The 15774-nt window shown below is 50.3% G+C and overlaps 3 protein-coding genes and 4 non-coding genes across 13 annotated transcripts, besides 1 other annotated feature; 4 read left to right on the top strand and 3 right to left on the bottom strand.

The window, feature by feature from the left end:
• Positions 1 to 292: 292 nt before the first annotated feature.
• Positions 293 to 4059, bottom strand: Rab34 (RAB34, member RAS oncogene family). 2 transcript variants are annotated; one of them, NM_001159482.1, is made up of 11 exons: positions 3975 to 4059; positions 3096 to 3308; positions 2824 to 2915; positions 2291 to 2356; positions 2096 to 2197; positions 1944 to 2008; positions 1750 to 1801; positions 1197 to 1278; positions 1031 to 1121; positions 804 to 911; positions 293 to 712 (listed from the first exon to the last, which is right to left on the bottom strand). In NM_001159482.1, the coding sequence occupies exons 2-11, from the start codon at positions 3147 to 3149 to the stop codon at positions 645 to 647; spliced, it is 780 nt and encodes a 259-aa protein (NP_001152954.1). In that variant the 5' UTR covers positions 3150 to 3308; positions 3975 to 4059; the 3' UTR covers positions 293 to 644. The 2 variants fall into 2 exon arrangements, with proteins under 2 accessions (NP_001152954.1, NP_258436.2); NM_033475.3 differs by lacking the exon at positions 3975 to 4059 and having other exon boundaries at positions 3096 to 3738.
• Positions 2715 to 2947: an enhancer, noted in NCBI's record as "Rab34 peak 1 region based on Gli1 ChIP". NCBI's record gives its function as "Hh enhancer in posterior limb bud" and the evidence as "EXISTENCE:reporter gene assay evidence [ECO:0000049][PMID:17442700]".
• A 4842-nt stretch (positions 4060 to 8901) lies between the features above and the next one.
• Rpl23a (ribosomal protein L23A) lies at positions 8902 to 11551 on the top strand. The gene is made up of 5 exons (NM_207523.2): positions 8902 to 8967; positions 9500 to 9683; positions 10893 to 11069; positions 11263 to 11332; positions 11489 to 11551. Exons 1-5 carry the CDS (start codon positions 8943 to 8945, stop codon positions 11501 to 11503), a joined length of 471 nt encoding a protein of 156 aa, NP_997406.1. The 5' UTR covers positions 8902 to 8942; the 3' UTR covers positions 11504 to 11551.
• Snord42b (small nucleolar RNA, C/D box 42B) lies at positions 9373 to 9427 on the top strand. The gene has a single exon (NR_037683.1). It is a non-coding gene; the product is annotated as a small nucleolar RNA, C/D box 42B (small nucleolar RNA).
• On the top strand, positions 10730 to 10799 carry Snord4a (small nucleolar RNA, C/D box 4A). The gene has a single exon (NR_030702.1). It is a non-coding gene; the product is annotated as a small nucleolar RNA, C/D box 4A (small nucleolar RNA).
• Snord42a (small nucleolar RNA, C/D box 42A) lies at positions 11140 to 11184 on the top strand. The gene has a single exon (NR_037682.1). It is a non-coding gene; the product is annotated as a small nucleolar RNA, C/D box 42A (small nucleolar RNA).
• Tlcd1 (TLC domain containing 1) lies at positions 11467 to 15770 on the bottom strand. Of its 6 annotated transcripts, none has more exons than XM_011249203.3 (5): positions 13430 to 14063; positions 13265 to 13332; positions 13034 to 13116; positions 12864 to 12946; positions 11467 to 12539 (listed from the first exon to the last, which is right to left on the bottom strand). In XM_011249203.3, the coding sequence occupies exons 3-5, from the start codon at positions 13095 to 13097 to the stop codon at positions 12156 to 12158; spliced, it is 531 nt and encodes a 176-aa protein (XP_011247505.1). In that variant the 5' UTR covers positions 13098 to 13116; positions 13265 to 13332; positions 13430 to 14063; the 3' UTR covers positions 11467 to 12155. The 6 variants fall into 6 exon arrangements, with proteins under 6 accessions (XP_011247505.1, NP_001278166.1, NP_001278164.1 ...); NM_001291237.2 differs by adding an exon at positions 14250 to 14356 and having other exon boundaries at positions 11666 to 12539; positions 13265 to 13448; XM_006534054.2 differs by lacking the exon at positions 13265 to 13332 and adding an exon at positions 15599 to 15770 and having other exon boundaries at positions 11710 to 12539; positions 13430 to 15530.
• Positions 13599 to 13659, bottom strand: Mir7653 (microRNA 7653). The gene has a single exon (NR_106113.1). It is a non-coding gene; the product is annotated as a microRNA 7653 (primary transcript).
• Positions 15771 to 15774: the final 4 nt, after the last annotated feature.

The following is a 15774-nucleotide window of genomic DNA, read 5'->3' as shown; positions in this document are numbered from 1 at the left end:
AATGAACAGAATCCCCATAGGGGCTCCAATCCCCAAATCGCTACATGCCCCCACTACACCTATTATCTCTAGTAAGGACTCCAGCCTAGAAAATGCTAATAACGGGGCTGGAGAGATGGCTCAGCGGTTAAGAGCACTGATTACTCTTCCAAAGGTCCTGAGTTCAATTCCCAGCAACCACATGGTGGCTCACAACCATCTGTAATGGGATCTGATGCCCTCTTCTGGTGTGTCTAAAGATAGCTACAGTGTACTCATATACATAAAATAAATAAATCTTTAAAGAAAGAAAGAAAATGCTAATAATGGACTTTAATGCATAAGGCACAGTGTAAGGCTAAAATCATTAAGCATTTTTATACATGAAAGGCCCAGCAGGCTGAGCAAAAGCAGCAAGAACACTGCCCCTCACCAGGCACCCTGGAGAGCCCCAGAGGAACAGAGGGTCATCCAGTCTTTGGCATGGTGCCTGGGGGCAGCAAATGACTAGCATGGTCCCTGTCACCTTCTGGGGGGCACTGACATCAATGGATAGCTCTTTGGTCTGGAAAAAGTCAGTGCAAATGTCCAGGGGTTGAGTTCTGGAGCAGTTGCAGGTAGCACGGTACCCCGGAAATGGGAAGTCTCTGGACAGTCCTCACTGCTCAGGGACAACATGTGGCCTTTTTCTTGCTGGCAGTTAGGTACAGGTTTTTGTCATCGCTGTTGATGCCTGAAAAGGGATGGGAAATATATGAACCATGGATTGAAGGTAACCACCCCACCTCCGCTCTCTGCCACTGTTAACCAGGTGGTTAACTTACGAACAACATCTGCAATGTGCCGAGCCCCGGATTTCTCCAGCTCCGCCAGGACATTGGCCTCAAAGGTTAGTGCTGCCACACGGAAGAAGAATTCCCGGACATTCTCACCTGACATGAGGAGCAGAAACCTCAGGGGAACACTATAGAACACTGGACCAGGCTTAGATGCAGGAGGGAGAGGAGAGGTAGGCAGGTATGCACAGCAGAAGGCTGGAGCCCCAACTCACCAGTGAGGGAGGACACCGCCCAGTACTCGGCCTTAATCTCTTGGGCCACCTTGAGGGCATCCTTCTCCATTAGGGAATACTGAGCAGGAGTCTGTGGGAAAATCAGAGTCAGACCGGGGGTGGGTCCCCTCACCAAGGTGGGAAGGTCCTCCACTGGCACACTCACACTCAGGTCCTTCTTGGAACCCACAAGGAAGAGGAGCACGTTGGAAGGGTCGTTCTCCTTGAGGGCATCAGTGAGCCACTGCCTGCCACAGACGGATGGTGGATAGCATTAAAGACTGAGTGAGCCTGGCAGGCCCCGTCCATCCACTTTCCCATGTCCAGTTACGAGCTCTGGCTTTTCTCTCCACCCCAGCCCCCACCTCTGTTACTCCAAAGGACCCATCCCAGATTTCTATGCATTGTTGGCAAGTCCCTACCGCTGAGCTAGAGACAGCACTTAGATACATTCTCTTTTCCCAATTGATCCCAACTTCTTTCTTTCTTTCTTTCTTTTTTTTTTTTTTTTTTTTGGTTTTTCGAGACAGGGTTTCTCTGTATAGCCCTGGCTGTCCTGGAACTCACTCTGTAGACCAGGCTGGCCTCAAACTCAGAAATCCGCCTGCCTCTGCTTCCTGAGTGCTGGGATTAAAGGCGTGCACCACCATGCCTGGCTTTGATCCCCTTTTCTAAAACCTCCCTGGACTTTCCCATCCTGTTCTGGCATCCTCACATACTTGGTGTGTTCCAGGGATGCCACGTCATTCAGGTTGAAGACAATGATGATGGCTGAAAGAGTGACAGAAACAGCTGCAGACTGACAGGAAGATGAATGGATGGATGTCTTTGCCTTTTCCCTGTCCATCACCTCTCCTCAGAACACTGACTGATGTGCTCTTAGACTTCCTGCATTCCAGAGCCAAATCCCTACCTTGAGCTCCACGGTAGTAGGTGGAAGCAATGCACTTGAACCTTTCCTGACCAGCCGTGTCCCAACTGGAAGAAAGGAGAGCAGAACCCAGATAATAGGGTGTGCAAAATGGGATGACAAGGCTATCTGGAAGGAGTGGAAGAGACACTCACAGTTGGAGACTGAAGGGGACACCCAAGACTTCAAATCGTTCCATCTCAAAATCCACTCCGATGGTAGCCTTGTAATTCTTATCGAAGGTGTCTTTGCAGAACCTAAGGAGACACCAAGTAGCCTGTAGCCCCGCCTACCCTGTTAAACTGGATCCAGCTGAGTCTTTGCCCGGCCAAGCTCCAGTACCCTGTTACCTATTAATGAGACAGGTCTTCCCCACAGATAGGTCTCCCACAACGATGACCTTGGATATCTTAAATCTGTTGGACAGAAGAGTGGATGGACAGAGAAAATCCATATCAACTAAGGTACATTACCATAGATAGGCAGGTCTCCCTGGAAGCCCAGAAAGTCCTGCACAGATGTGCTGTGGAGCAGTGTTCAACATTAGGGACTTTCAGACCTGTTTTTCTGGAGTGATGGGGGAGGAAGTCGTGTAGTGCTGGGGGTAGCCTAGGAGGGCTCTGCACATGTTAGAATAGTGTGATCGTTCACTCTGTCTCTGTCTGTCTGTCACTCCTCCCCGCTCTCAGATACCCCGCCCCCGACTAGAGGTTCTATGGGTGGTGTGACTCTCCCTGTTGGATGTCTTTTCCATAGGCTCACAACCTCAATGGGAGGAAACTGGGAGAACATCAGAACTGAGGCATAACCTTGTAACCACAAAGGGGTGAATGACTTCAAAGTTTCTTGAGTAATTTTTTAGCTAGGAGTGTCCCTAACTCACCCCACGGTGCCTGTCCGGTGCTCCTGGCAGGCGCAAGTGACGCGGGGGTGGAAGTCTTTGCGCACGTGCAAAGCGGCCTCTTTCTTCAGGCACTGAGAGGAACATTGTGAGAATGGAGCTTTTGTGCCATAGCCAAGCAGCCCTGGGCTGGGGGTGGGGTGGGAAGCGGACCACCCAGGAGCAGCGGGCCTTGCAGGGCGACGGGGCTGGGCCACCTTCTCCCCGCCCACACTCAGCGACAGCCAGAGGCCCGACGTGGCCCTGGTGCCTACCTGGGGCAGCTCCGCCAGGACGCGGTCCCTCCGCACGGGCGCCAGAATGTTCATCTTGTCTGCGGCCTTGCGGGGCTCCCCGGGAAGGCGCAGAGGCCTGATCCGCCCCGGCGGCCGGGACCCGTGGAGACCCGACGATTATCCGCGGCCGCGGGGTACCGACAATCACCCGGGGCCACGGAGAGCCTGTGGGAGCCCTCGGCCTTGGAGACGCTACGACCACCGCGGGCCAAGGGGACGAGACAATCACCCCGGGTCTGGGAGAGCCCACAATCACCCGAGCCCGGGGCGTCCCGAAGACCACTCGGGGGCGGGGAGATCCCCCGGCCGCTAGTTGTGGGCGGGGAGTCGCGTCCCGGGGAGCCCGGGCCCGCGCGGATCCTACAATGACACGGGGTCGGATAGCCCCTACGATAACCCGGGGCCGCGGAGACCCGACGACAACTCGGGGCTGGGATGGCCCTACCATAACAGAGAGGCCTGGGGGGGCTCGGGGCCGCCCCGCCACACGGGGTCACTTTGCGCAGGGGCAGCAACTGCCGACGCCCTCGACCGGTGAGAGGAGGGGGCGACAACCCTAGACGCGCAGCGAGGCCCGCCGTCCCACTCTGCGAGCGTTGCAACACGATCCCCGGAAATTCCTGGAGAAGGGCCGCCCCCTGCCCCGCACCCCGTCGCTCCCGGGTTTGCAGCCGCCTTCAGCGCGGCCCTCGCCAACCCCCTCCTCTCCTCTCCTCCTCGCGCGCTGCCCGGGCTCCAGATGCCCTACCCAACGCCAGGACCGCCTACACCCAGACTGGAGCCTTTCCAGACTGGGATCCCTTAAGTCTCTCCCCTCCATCTCCCTGTTGGAGCCGCGTCTTCCCCGGGACCACTTACCCAACGGAACTGGTGATGGGGAACCCGTGATTGTAGCACAGCATCTGGCAAGACCCGGAGCCGCCGAGGGGAAAAGGGGGAGAGAAGGGGCCCAAGGAGAGGCGGTGCTTCCCTCCACGACTCCAGGCCTGGCACATGACTCATAGAGTCTGCCCCTGCTCGCCCTTCTGCCCTGGGAGGTGAGAGGGATCTCCTAACGGGGGTGTCAAGATCTGAACGAGGTGTCCACTAAGGACCAGACGTCCCAGATCTGTTGACTTCTCCCGTCGAGCCTCCTTCCATGAAAGATAAAGAAGTGTTAGGTAGACTGTGAAACTTCGTCTTTTGGCGTGGTCACTCACCACTATGGGATTGCAGAACCCTGCTTCTAATACGGATGAACATTTTCTAGCCGGAATAGAACAGTCAAAACCAGAACAGCTTTTCCTTTTTGTACACACACACCGCCCGCGCAAAGAAGAAATTGATATATGTTTATATGTTTGGAGCTAAATTTGAAGATACAAAAATGAGTGGAATACAGTATTAGAAGGGGAAGACTAGTTCAGGATTGAGGACTATGAAATTATTCACAAGAAAAACTAGAGTAAGAGAAATCACAGCTGTCTCAGCTGTGGCTAAAACTACTTAAGGATCATTACTGGCGTCTAGCACGGGGGCTGACACCTGTGGTTCTAGCACTTATGAGGCTGGGGACTTTACTTTAAAGCCAGCCTGGACTACAGAGTATGACTTTTGTCTTTTTTTTTTTTTTTTTTTTTTTTTGGTTTTTTTCGAGACAGGGTTTCTCTGTATAGCCCTGGCTGTCCTGGAACTCACTTTGTAGACCAGGCTGGCCTCGAACTCAGAAATCCGCCTGCCTCTGCCTCCTGAGTGCTGGGATTAAAGGCGTGCGCCACCTTGCCCGGTGACTTTTGTCTTAAAATAAATCTGGATGTGATGCACTTGGAGGCAGAGGTAGACCTTTGTGAGTTTGAAGCCAACCTGATTTACTTAAAGAGCTCCAGGCAATTCAGAGTTGTGTTGTGAGGTCCTGTCTCAAGAACTAAGAGGAGGAGGAGAGGGAGGAAGAGGAGGAGGAGGAAAACAATGATTAGGTTTGGAGAGACAGTTCAAGAAGGCTCAGAGGTTAAGAGCACTGACTGCTCTTCCAAAGGTCCTGAGTTCAAATCCCAGCAACCACATGGTGTCTGACAATCATCTGTAACAAGATCTGACTCCCTCTTCTAGAATGTCTGAAGACAGCTACAGTGTAGTTACATATAATAAATCAATCAATCAAAAAAAAAAGTAATTAAGAACACTTGCTGCTGATCTTATAGAGATCAGGGTTTCTGCTCCGACCTGTACCCCGAGTTCCAGGGGTTTAGACACACTCTTCTCTCCTCCTGCACCAAGCATGCATGTGCTACACAGTTTCATGCAGGCAAAACACTCATACACATAAAATAATTTTAAATACTAGGGACTGTAGATCATGTAGTCATGTAGTAATGACTGCAGTCATTACTCAACAGTGTACAGTGCATGTGTGTTCTGAGAGAAGGCCCTTAGTTTATTTCCCAGCAGCCACATGTTGTCTTCTCCTGTTGAGCCTCCTCCCGTGGTTCAGGACCACCAGGAACTCCAGCTCCAGGGTATCCTAAACCTGGCTGCTGTGGTTACCTACATGTACACACATGCAGACACACATGCACATACATGCACACACATGCAGACAAACACGCACATACATGCACACACATACAGACACACATGCTCACACATACATTTAAAAAAGTAAAATCTTTTTGTTGTTGTTATTGACTTGGTTTTTCTCTGTGTAGCCCTGGCTGTCCTGGAACTTGCTTTGTAGACCAGGCTATCCTCGAACTCAGAAATCTGCCTGCCTCTGCCTCCCAAGTGCTGGGATTAAAGGCTTGTGCCACCACCACCCACTATTTTTTTTTTAAAGAATTATTTATTATATGTAAGTACACTGTAGCTGTCTTCAGACACTCCAAAAGAGTCAAATCTCATTACAGATGGTTGTGAGCCACTATGTGGTTGCTGGGATTTGAACGCAGGACCTTCAGAAGAGCAGTCAGTGCTCTTAACTGCTGAGCCATCTCTCTCGCCCCTCACAGCAGACTTTTTTGTTGCCACCAAATCACTGTGGTAACAACAGATCACTGTAGTGATAACTACATTGGACTCAGCTCTGCAACCTCAGTCTCCCACAGGTCAGATGGAGAAGGTGGAGAAAATCCTGTCCTAACATTGCACAGCTTCGCTTTATCTGCATCACTTAGGCAAACTGCAATCTGTTTGTATCTTGTTTATCTGTTTGTGGCAGCCTCACTATGTAGTGCTGGCTGGTCTGGAATTTACTGTGTACCACAGGCTGGCCTTGACTTTGTGTCAATCTTCTTGTCTCCTGAGTGCTGGGATTATAGGTGTGGCCTACAAAGGCCTTCTATCATTTATCTATCTATCTATCTATCTATCTATCTATCTATCTATCTATCTATCTTTTTGAGAGTGGTCTCACTACATATACCTGACTAACCTGTAATTTGCCATGTAGATCAGGCTGACCTTGAACTCACAGAGATCTGACTGCATTTATTTTCTCGTGCTGAGATTAAAGGTGTGTGTCACCACGCCAGGCTACAAATTGTATTTAAATTATTTTCAGACAGGCAGTGGTGGTGTACGCCTTTAATCCCAGCACTTTGGAGGCAGAGGCAGACAAATTTCTGCGTTCAAGGCCAGCCTGGTCTCAAAGTGAGTTCCAGGACAGCCAGGGCTACACAGAGAAACCCTGTCTCAAAAACAACAATAACAAAACAAAAAATATTTTCCCTGGTTTTTTTTCTTTTTTGGTTTTTCAAGACAGGGTTTCTCTGTATAGCCCTGGCTGTCCTGGACCTCACTTTGTAGATCAGACTGGCCTCAAACTCAGAAATCCACCTGCCTCTGCCTCTCCAGTGCTGGGATTAAAGGCGTGGGCTACCACGCCCGGCTTGGGTTTTGTTTTTGCTTGTTTGTTTTGTTTTTGGAACAGGATCTCTCTATGTAGCTTTGGCTGTCCTGGAACTTGCTATGTAGACCAACCTGGGCTTGAACTGCTGGGAATAAAGGTGTGTATAATCCACATCTGGCTTAAAAATCCTTTTTTTTTTTTTTTTCTTTTTTTGTTTTTTTCAAGACAGGGTTTCTCTGTATAGCCCTGGCTGTCCTGGAACTCACTCTGCAGTCTAGGCTGGCCTCGAATTCAGAAATCTGCCTGCCTCTGTTAAAAATCCTTTATAATAAGTTTGTGTACGGGTATGTGCACATAAGTACAGGTGTCCACAGAGATATGACTTCTGGGAATCCAACCAGGTCCTCTGAAAGAGAACTACATGATCTTTTTTTTTTTTTTTAAAGATTTATTTATTATTTTATGTAAGTACACTGTAGCTGTCTTCAGACACACCAGAAGAGGGAGTCAGATCTTGTTACGGATTGTTGTGAGCCACCATGTGGTTGCTGAGATTTGAACTCTGGACCTTCCGAAGAGCAGTCGGGTGCTCTTACCCACTGAGCCATCTCACCAGCCCGAACTACATGATCTTAAGTGTTGACCGTCCTTCTAGTCCTTCTAATCCCTTAAACTGTATTCTTCCCAGTTGGTACTGTTATAGGCTTCTGACACTGCAAACTTCTTCCCTAAGACTAGAAATTGCTCACGAACTGAAATTTTAAGGACCTTAACACAGCTACCAGATGCTATAACCACCCACTGTTTTAGACCTAGGGGAATAAACATTTTTCTTTTAAAAACTACAACTCAAGCCGGACGTGGTGGCGCACGCCTTTAATCCCAGCACTCGGGAGGCAGAGGCAGGCGGATTTCTGAGTTCGAGGCCAGCCTGGTCTACAAAATGAGCTCCAGGACAGTCAGAGCTATAAAGGGAAACCCTGTCTCAAAAAACAAACAAAAAACAAACAAACAAACCAACAAAAAAAACCTACAACTCAGGCCACGTAGTGTTGGCACAGGCCTTTTAATCCAAGCACTCAGCAGTCAGAAGTATGTAGATCTTGGTGAGTTCAAAGCCAGCCTCCTCTACAGAGTGAGTTCCAGGACAGCCAGAACTAGAGAAAGAGAAACCCTCTCTCGAAAAGAACAACTCAAAACGAAACAAAACAGAACAGAACAAAACCAAACCAAAACCTAGGGACCCTAGGGTAAGAACACTGGCTGATCTTCTGAAGGTCATTAGTTTAAATCCCAGCAATCACATGATAGCTCACCGGTAATGAGACCTGGCACCTTCTTCTGGAACAAATGAAGACAGCTACAGTGTACTTAAGTATAATAATAAATAAAATAAATCTTTGGACCAGAGAGCAAACGGGGCCGACTGGAGTGAGCAGAGTTCCCAAAAATTCAATTCATGCTGGGCAGTGGTGGCGCACGCCTTTAACCCCAGCACTCCGCAGGCAGAGGCAGAGGCAGGCAGATTTGAGTTTGAGGTCAGCCTGGTTTACAGAGTGAGTTCCAAGACAGCCAATCTACACAGAAAAACCTTGTCTCGAAAAACAAGAAAACAAACAACAAAAAAATTAATTCCTGACAATCACATGAAGACTCAACCATCTGTACAGCTACAGTGTACTCATATACATAAAGTAAATAAATCTTTAGAAAAAAACAAAAACAAAAAGCCAAAACCTACAATTCCCCCAGAGAAACCCTGTGTCGGAAAACCAAACTAAACCAAACCAAAAAACGCCACATTTCCCAAGAAGCCCTTTCAAAGGGAAAGGTGGCGCATGCTTGGTCTCCCACTCTAGGGAATTAAATGGAACTACAATTCCCAAGAAGCCTCATATTACAGTTCATCCAATCAGTGCTATATATAAGCTATCGCGAGACTTTTATGAGCCTCCATTCTATAAGCTCATGGGAATTGGGCTGGGCCATCCTTTTCAGCCAAGATGGCGCCGAAAGCGAAGAAGGAAGGTATGTTGCGGTATGGGAATCTGTCAGGTCGGTCTTGGATACCCGCAGAGCGAACTCGCGGGGAAGAAGAATGCCCGGCTAAGCCATGGGGGGCTTGTTCTGTGGCTACTGTCGCGACTAGGCCCCGCTGCGGGGTATGAGGACCGCGTGGGCCAAGCCGCATGGGCTGGTTCCAGTGCAGGGGATTGGCAAAGCCACCGGGCCGGCAGCGGCCGCCACTGATGGCCAAGCATTTGACTTTGGGAAGCTCCTTAACATCCACAGGGTGGCGCTCCGGGTCTCCAGACCTATAAGGGATTAAAAGTAGTCCTTATTCGCCCTTTCCCCACGTTAAATGGGGTTATACGCACCCACGTGATGGTACAACGGGTTAATTATCTTTGCCTGTGGTATCGTGCATATGATGGAAAAAATCTGAAGTCTCCTGAGACCTGTGATGTCTTCAAAGGAACCACTGATGCACATGCTGGCAGGACGGCCGGAAGGGGTCACTTTACGAATGCCACACTTAATTTTAATTGTCCTCTCCCAGCTCCTGCCCCTCCCAAAGCCGAAGCCAAAGCGAAGGCCTTGAAAGCTAAGAAGGCGGTGCTGAAAGGCGTCCACAGCCACAAAAAGAAGAAGATCCGAACGTCACCCACCTTCCGGCGGCCCAAGACCCTGCGGCTCCGGAGGCAGCCAAAATATCCTCGGAAGAGTGCGCCCAGGAGAAACAAGTCAGTAGGGACCCTGGACCCAGTAGCATGTAGTAGGGCATTAGGAGTTCTTAACGTAGCTTCCCTTATAAAACACAATTGTTGAAGGAGCTGGTGCGGTGGAAGTGTGAGGTTATTTAGTCAGTGTTTGAAAGTTGACTTCAAAGAGATGTTGCTTATCTTGGTTCCAAGTGATAGGGGACTTGTTGGAACACAGGAGAGTGTTGATTAAGATGTCCAATTGGGGAGTGATGGCCTTCGAATAGTGTTATGAAACACACTTTTTTTTTTAAGATTTATTTGTTTTTTTATTTACATGAGTACACTGCAGCAGTCTTCAGATACACTCACTAGAAGGGGGCATCGGATCCCACTACAGACATTTGTGAGCCACCGTGTGGTTGCTGGGAATTGAACTCAGGACCTCTGGAAGAACAGTCAGTGTTCTCAACAGATGAGCCATCTCTCCAGCCTGAAAGACACTTAATTGATCAAATTCTGACGCTACTCAAAGGAAGTTTGAGAGAATGCTTACTGAAAAGTGTTTTGTCTATGGGGGAAGTACTCACCAGACACAATTCATTGCCTATTTGTACCTAGAATTTTTGAGTCATTACTTGGCAGTTGCATAAGTAAAAACTTGGCTTTTCAGAATCTTAAGAAAAAGTTGTTTCCTGATAGCTCAAGGCCAATTTTAGAGTTGCATTGTTTTCACCATGCTTGGTGGTTATTCTGTAATGCTGGGTGGTGGAGGCTAGAGAATCTCAAGTCCAAGGTCATCTTGGGGTTCATGTCTCAGATCAGAGGGGCGGGTGTGAGTGAGTGTGGCTCTTGGATTTCAGGCTAGCTTGTGCTGTATTGTGAGCCCCTGCCTCAACTACACTCTTGGGGTGTAGCCAACCTCTAGCAATTGAGCACAATTTTCTCTATAGTTATTTATTTGATCTGGTCTCATAATAGTAAATGTGGAACTCCAGTGGATAAATGCATAAATTAAACTTGATTCTTTAGTCAAGAGAATATACAGGATTTGACTGTAAATGGGAAGTTGAGCCCATAGTGGTTTGGGTGCATGTGATGACATTATTTAGCGACCAAAGTCTGATAAAGATGATTGTGATCTATTGTCTGATGCACCTATTCTTTCCTAGTCTGGTTCTAAAGTAAACCATGTGTTGAATGCTGGCACCAGGGCAGCTAACTCCATTTTCCTCTCCCATCTCTCCCTAGGCTTGACCACTATGCTATCATCAAATTCCCACTGACCACGGAGTCAGCCATGAAGAAAATAGAGGACAACAACACTCTTGTGTTCATTGTGGATGTCAAGGCCAATAAGCATCAGATCAAACAGGCTGTCAAGAAACTCTATGACATCGATGTGGCCAAAGTCAATACCCTGATAAGGTGAGTTGGGCCAGGCAGAGATCAGAAAGCTTGTGGGCCTTTACTTAAGCTCTGTGCAAATGATGGAAAACTCAATGTTTGGAAAAGAATGACACCAACAAAGGAACCACTGATGCTGAGGAGGGATATGGGAAGGGTGTGGGAAGGGCAGGGGTTGTGAGCATCTAACTCTGAGGCTTCCTTCTCCACACAGGCCCGACGGAGAGAAGAAGGCGTATGTTCGCTTGGCTCCTGATTATGATGCCCTAGATGTTGCCAACAAGGTAAGCATAATCATTTCTCTGTTTAGATGCTGCATCAACAGCAAATCTGACTGCACTCTCTAACAAGCCCCGCCCTCCCTGTCCTGTCCTCCCAGCACACTTAACCTTAAGGAATTCAGCTCCAGTAACTCAGCTCCGTTTTGTTTTGTTTTTCAGATTGGGATCATCTAAACTGAGTCCAGATGGCTAATTCTAAATATATACTTTTTTCACCATAAATAATGCTGCTTGTCATTTGTCGCTTTCTAGTTGGGCTGGGGACAAGGCCATGCTGCGGGGTGGGTGCTGGGATCAAACCCAGGGCTTTCTCAGCTCTGAGCAATTAAGACTTGATTTGCTTAACCCAATGGGGACACATGATGATGCAGTCCCCATGCTAGCTCAGTACCAGGGTCATTTATTATAGACAGGTGTTGGTTCTCCTGGGACACTGCTCCATCACAGGCTCAAAGGACAAGCTTTACAAGAATTCCTTCCCTGCTACAGGCTGGTGTGAAACCAATACCAGGGTTTGGAAGAGCAGAGGGGTTATTTTAGAATTGTCAGCATCCATTTCAGGGCAGTATGGGTTGGCAGGCTTTTGGACAGTGTCTTGTCCTCACCCATTTAGCCATGCCCAACCGGTTGGTCTGCTTCCCTCAACCCTTGCCCAAGAACAGGACTTCAGAGAGCTTTCATTAGTGTTTTCAATAGTGTGGGTGTAAGCTTAAGGTGGAAAGGCTGGCCCCAGAATACACCCAAGCTTGGGGCAGAGTACTAGTTTATGTTACAGAGCAATTGGCTGTGCTTGCCATCCCTTTTACAAGTCCTGGGTTCTACTTTCTCACTCAGTCAAGAATTTGTCTTTTTGTTGGCGCCTGGGTGCACGTTCAGGGCAGAAATCAGAGCGGAGGAGGCGAGAAAAGTAGATGATTATCATCAAGTCCAGCATGAGCAGGATGGCCAACAAGAATGTGCCCAGGGTCCTCTGGCCAGCATACTGTAGGAAGAACTTGGTGAGGTAGGCCTGAGGGGCCAATCGGAAGAGGAAGTACATGACCAAGTTGATATACTTGTTGACCTTGTAGAGGAGGAGATCCTGAGCATTGTTTATCTTCATCATCATCCTTAAGGTGAGGAAGATGTTGCTGACCTCTACCAGTAGTGTTAAGACGCCACCACCAACAAATCTTTTCCAAAAGATACCAGAGAAGAAGGCGCCCATAGCCTAGGGGACAAGTGACAGAACAAGGGCCCATGAAAACAGGTCATATCAGTCGGAAGCTGAGGAACACCAACTTTACTGCTAAGGTTTCTTTATTCACTAGCGTTAGACTTTGTCCACGAGGGTCTAACTCTGTATGACATCCTGGTCTGTTTACCTAGATAGTAGATAGGCCTAGGCACTCTGCTGTCCCCAGAAGGTGTTTAAACATTGAGAGAGTCTTAGGCAACTTAGAAGTCAGACGCTGCTGGGTTAAGATGGCCTCCCTCCCTGGCTCCAGGGGTTGTGAAGATTTTGCCTGTGTCATTTCACCGGGTTCTCCCTTACCATGACATGATGAACAAGGTATTCCCAAGAAGCTCGAGTTTGCTTGCTAACCACAATGTCCACTGTGTCGTGGATAAAGTATCCTAGTGGAGAGGTAGGGAAAGAGGAAAAGACTGAACACTTTGAAATTATCTTCCAATCTAATCTTAACCTTCTTGGGCATAACCTACCTGCAGAGAAGCAAACAAGCAAATAGCCAGAAGCTGACCACGCTGTTTCAATCTCCACCAGCATTTCAGGGGTTTGCCATAAGCTGGAATAGAGAAAAGGGATGTTCTCGCGGTTGTAGCCTCCCGGAGGACCCTCGCCTCCCCCAACAGTCTTGCCAGTCCCAGGGTGCTCTGTGCGCCTACTATTGGCTGGTTGAAGAGTAAGGAGGGACTTGGCCAAAGCCCAGGTACCTTGGGTTTCCCACAGCCGTTCTTGGTTGGGTAGTTTTCCAAACGGAATCAGGTGAGATCCTTGGCGTCTGTTCACCCGTGATGGGAATAGCAAGAGGGAGCCCAGTCCGAGCACCCCGCGAAAGATCCCACGGCCATCTCATTTACCCCGGGTTGTTCACTCACCACAGCAGTGCCCAGATCCCTGATACAATGGAGTGGGTGAAAGAGACGAGTAGGTTGTGCCAACGCCAGGTGCGCAGGGGGTCGGTTTGCACGTGTGCAGGCTGGGGCAGGCGACAGAGCACGCGCCGGAGTGCCCGGAAGGTCAGCGTGGCGCCCAGGAGCAGCGGCCAGGCGGGGTGGAACAGTAGGGGCATGCTGACCCTTCCTGCCGTCTGTCTGTCCGCCCCTTAAGCCGTCTCCTCCGACAGTTCTGGGAACACCGTTCCTTCTCTGGCCAGCGCGCCACGATCGTTTCTGCCGCGGGCCGCCAGCCCCACAGTTTCGCGGAGCCCTCAAGGCCCCTTCGCTCCTCCCCGCGTTCCCAGTGAGGCCTCTGCCCGCCCCTGCCGCCCTCGCCCCCGCCCCGCCCCGCCGCCTGCCCCCGCCCCTCGGGCGCCTCTGCCGCGAGGAGGGCGCGAGGCCGGTGTCCCCCAGGGCCCCGCCCGGAATCGGCCGACTTCGAGCGCGAAGGGGCTGTCCTCGCCATCGTTGCCGAGGCACCCTGTCTGGCGCCTCCCGACATCCGAAGGCGTCCTCGGCCGCCCTCGTGCGTACGGCCCCACTAGCCCACTTCCCGACTTTCTCTGCCGCCACCAGCTCCTACACCCTGGGCAGGTTCTGCGAGAACGCTCCTCTCTCAACTCTTTCAGGGCAGAGCTGGGCGGGACCGTCGCACAGACCGGGCTGCTGAACGCTAAACCCGGGGGCTCAGGAGCGCCGCCTCAGACCACGGCTCCGCCCAGACTCGATTCCTCTCTTGGACCGGGATCGACGTGTTTACCTGCTTCTCCCGCGCCCCGCACGAGTGGTGCTTAGGAACTGTTGAGTCACCCACCATCACCACACTTCTCCCCATCGTTCTTGGGCTCCTGGAACACAGCGGTTGTCACAGTCCTCCCTCAGACAGTCCCAACCCTCTTCTGGCTCCTTGGAGGCTGGGGCGGGGAAGGCTGCCGATTTGCCCAGACAGCTGGGGTGACCCTCTCTCCAGGGCAGCGGCCTGGAGTAGATGCGGCTTCTGGCCACTAGGTGTCAGTCTGTCCTCACTGTGATGCGGGATCCAAGCCCGCCTCCACTCCAGAGAGTAAGGCAGTTGCTCTGCGGAGCGGGATCGGCAGACCAGGAGAAAAGGAGCAACCCAGAGGCGGTGCTGAATGAAGGGAGTGTGCCTTTGGGAGGTGGAAGTGGACAACGAGGGCAAAAAGTGGGGACTAGGAGAACGGTGTTTCAAGATGTTGAGGGGCAAAAGCCCAAGCTCAGACTCCCAGGCACCTATGCCTTTTGGGTATTTGCTGCCTTCCCTGATGGTTCCAGGGTTACACATTAACTCCCAGAGGTCCCCAGGGTCACTCAAGGCCCATTCGGTTACTAAGTGATAGCACGATGTAATGTTTTGTGTGAGCGTTTTACCCCAGCACTCCCTCTTTGCTTCCCCAGCCAACTCCGGCCTGAGCCAGTGACCACAGGTTCCCTCCACGTAGGCTAGTTTGGGGCGGGGCAGGGACAAAAAATAAACAACCCTTCTCTCGCCCACTGAGAAATAGGAACGTTGTTAGCTAAGGACCACCTCCTGAATACTGACATTTTATAACTCCCTTAGAGCTGCAGGCGTCATGAAGAAGTCAGGATTTCATTCATCCTGGTCGAAACCCTAGCAGCGATACCAACCAGCCCACTATTTCTGGACAGAAGCATAGAACCTTCTCTGGGTTTCCCCCTACCGCGACGCTATAAGTTTTGAGTAAAGCTCCGAGTCCCCCTACGGCAGCGTTTTGTGCGGATTCTGAGAAACCGAGAGCACTGTGCTCAGTAGTTGTTACAACCAAGAGACCACGTCATGTACTCTTCAGGTGAATCAGTTTGTCCAACTGGGGTTTTCCCGGTCCCTCCCTCGGCAAACACCAAATAACGCCGCTCCTCTCCCCACACAGACCGGCTCGGTTTTGGTGGTTTATACTTTACGTGCCAATCATGAGAATCCCTTTATCTTTCTGAGGTAGTGCCAACTCGTCCCGGACAGTGGGGACTGTATCGATCTTCGCATTCCACTCGCATTAGACCTCTGAAAGAACAATCTTGTTTTTTTGCCGGGCAACATAAGTGGGCGCCTTATCGCTCCAGTCTAACTACCTATGCCCAAGTCACGCGTGTGCGATGTGGCTGGTACGGTTCTGAGCACTGAGGGACTCGTCAAGAAACCCAGAACGACTATTCTCTGATCCCTCGTTGGGGAAACACGACTTAGCCTCTAGGTTGAGTTCAAAGTCAGAGAAAGACGCCGGACTCGACAGACGCCCCCGTTTCGC

The sequence above is a fragment of the Mus musculus genome, chromosome 11 (genome assembly GCF_000001635.26).
Source record: "Mus musculus strain C57BL/6J chromosome 11, GRCm38.p6 C57BL/6J".
NCBI lineage: Eukaryota > Metazoa > Chordata > Mammalia > Rodentia > Muridae > Mus > Mus musculus.
Note: the sequence above shows the minus strand (reverse complement) of the source record. Positions and strands in the feature narration are given on the sequence as shown.

Coding starts and splice junctions, on each gene's coding strand:
- Rab34 (NM_001159482.1), bottom strand. CDS start 3,149: ATGAACATTCTGGCGCCCGTGCGGAGGGACCGCGTCCTGGCGGAGCTG. Junction 2,357..2,823: donor CACCGGACAGGCACCGTGGG/GTGAGTTAGGGA, acceptor TCTGTCCAACAG/ATTTAAGATATCCAAGGTCA. Junction 1,122..1,196: donor GTTCCAAGAAGGACCTGAGT/GTGAGTGTGCCA, acceptor ATTTTCCCACAG/ACTCCTGCTCAGTATTCCCT.
- Rpl23a (NM_207523.2), top strand. CDS start 8,943: ATGGCGCCGAAAGCGAAGAAGGAAG. Junction 8,968..9,499: donor GCCGAAAGCGAAGAAGGAAG/GTATGTTGCGGT, acceptor GTCCTCTCCCAG/CTCCTGCCCCTCCCAAAGCC. Junction 11,070..11,262: donor AAAGTCAATACCCTGATAAG/GTGAGTTGGGCC, acceptor TTCTCCACACAG/GCCCGACGGAGAGAAGAAGG.
- Tlcd1 (XM_006534054.2), bottom strand. CDS start 13,623: ATGCCCCTACTGTTCCACCCCGCCTGGCCGCTGCTCCTGGGCGCCACG. Junction 13,117..13,429: donor GGGATCTGGGCACTGCTGTG/GTGAGTGAACAA, acceptor TCTCTATTCCAG/CTTATGGCAAACCCCTGAAA. Junction 12,540..12,863: donor ACCTTGTTCATCATGTCATG/GTAAGGGAGAAC, acceptor CTTGTCCCCTAG/GCTATGGGCGCCTTCTTCTC.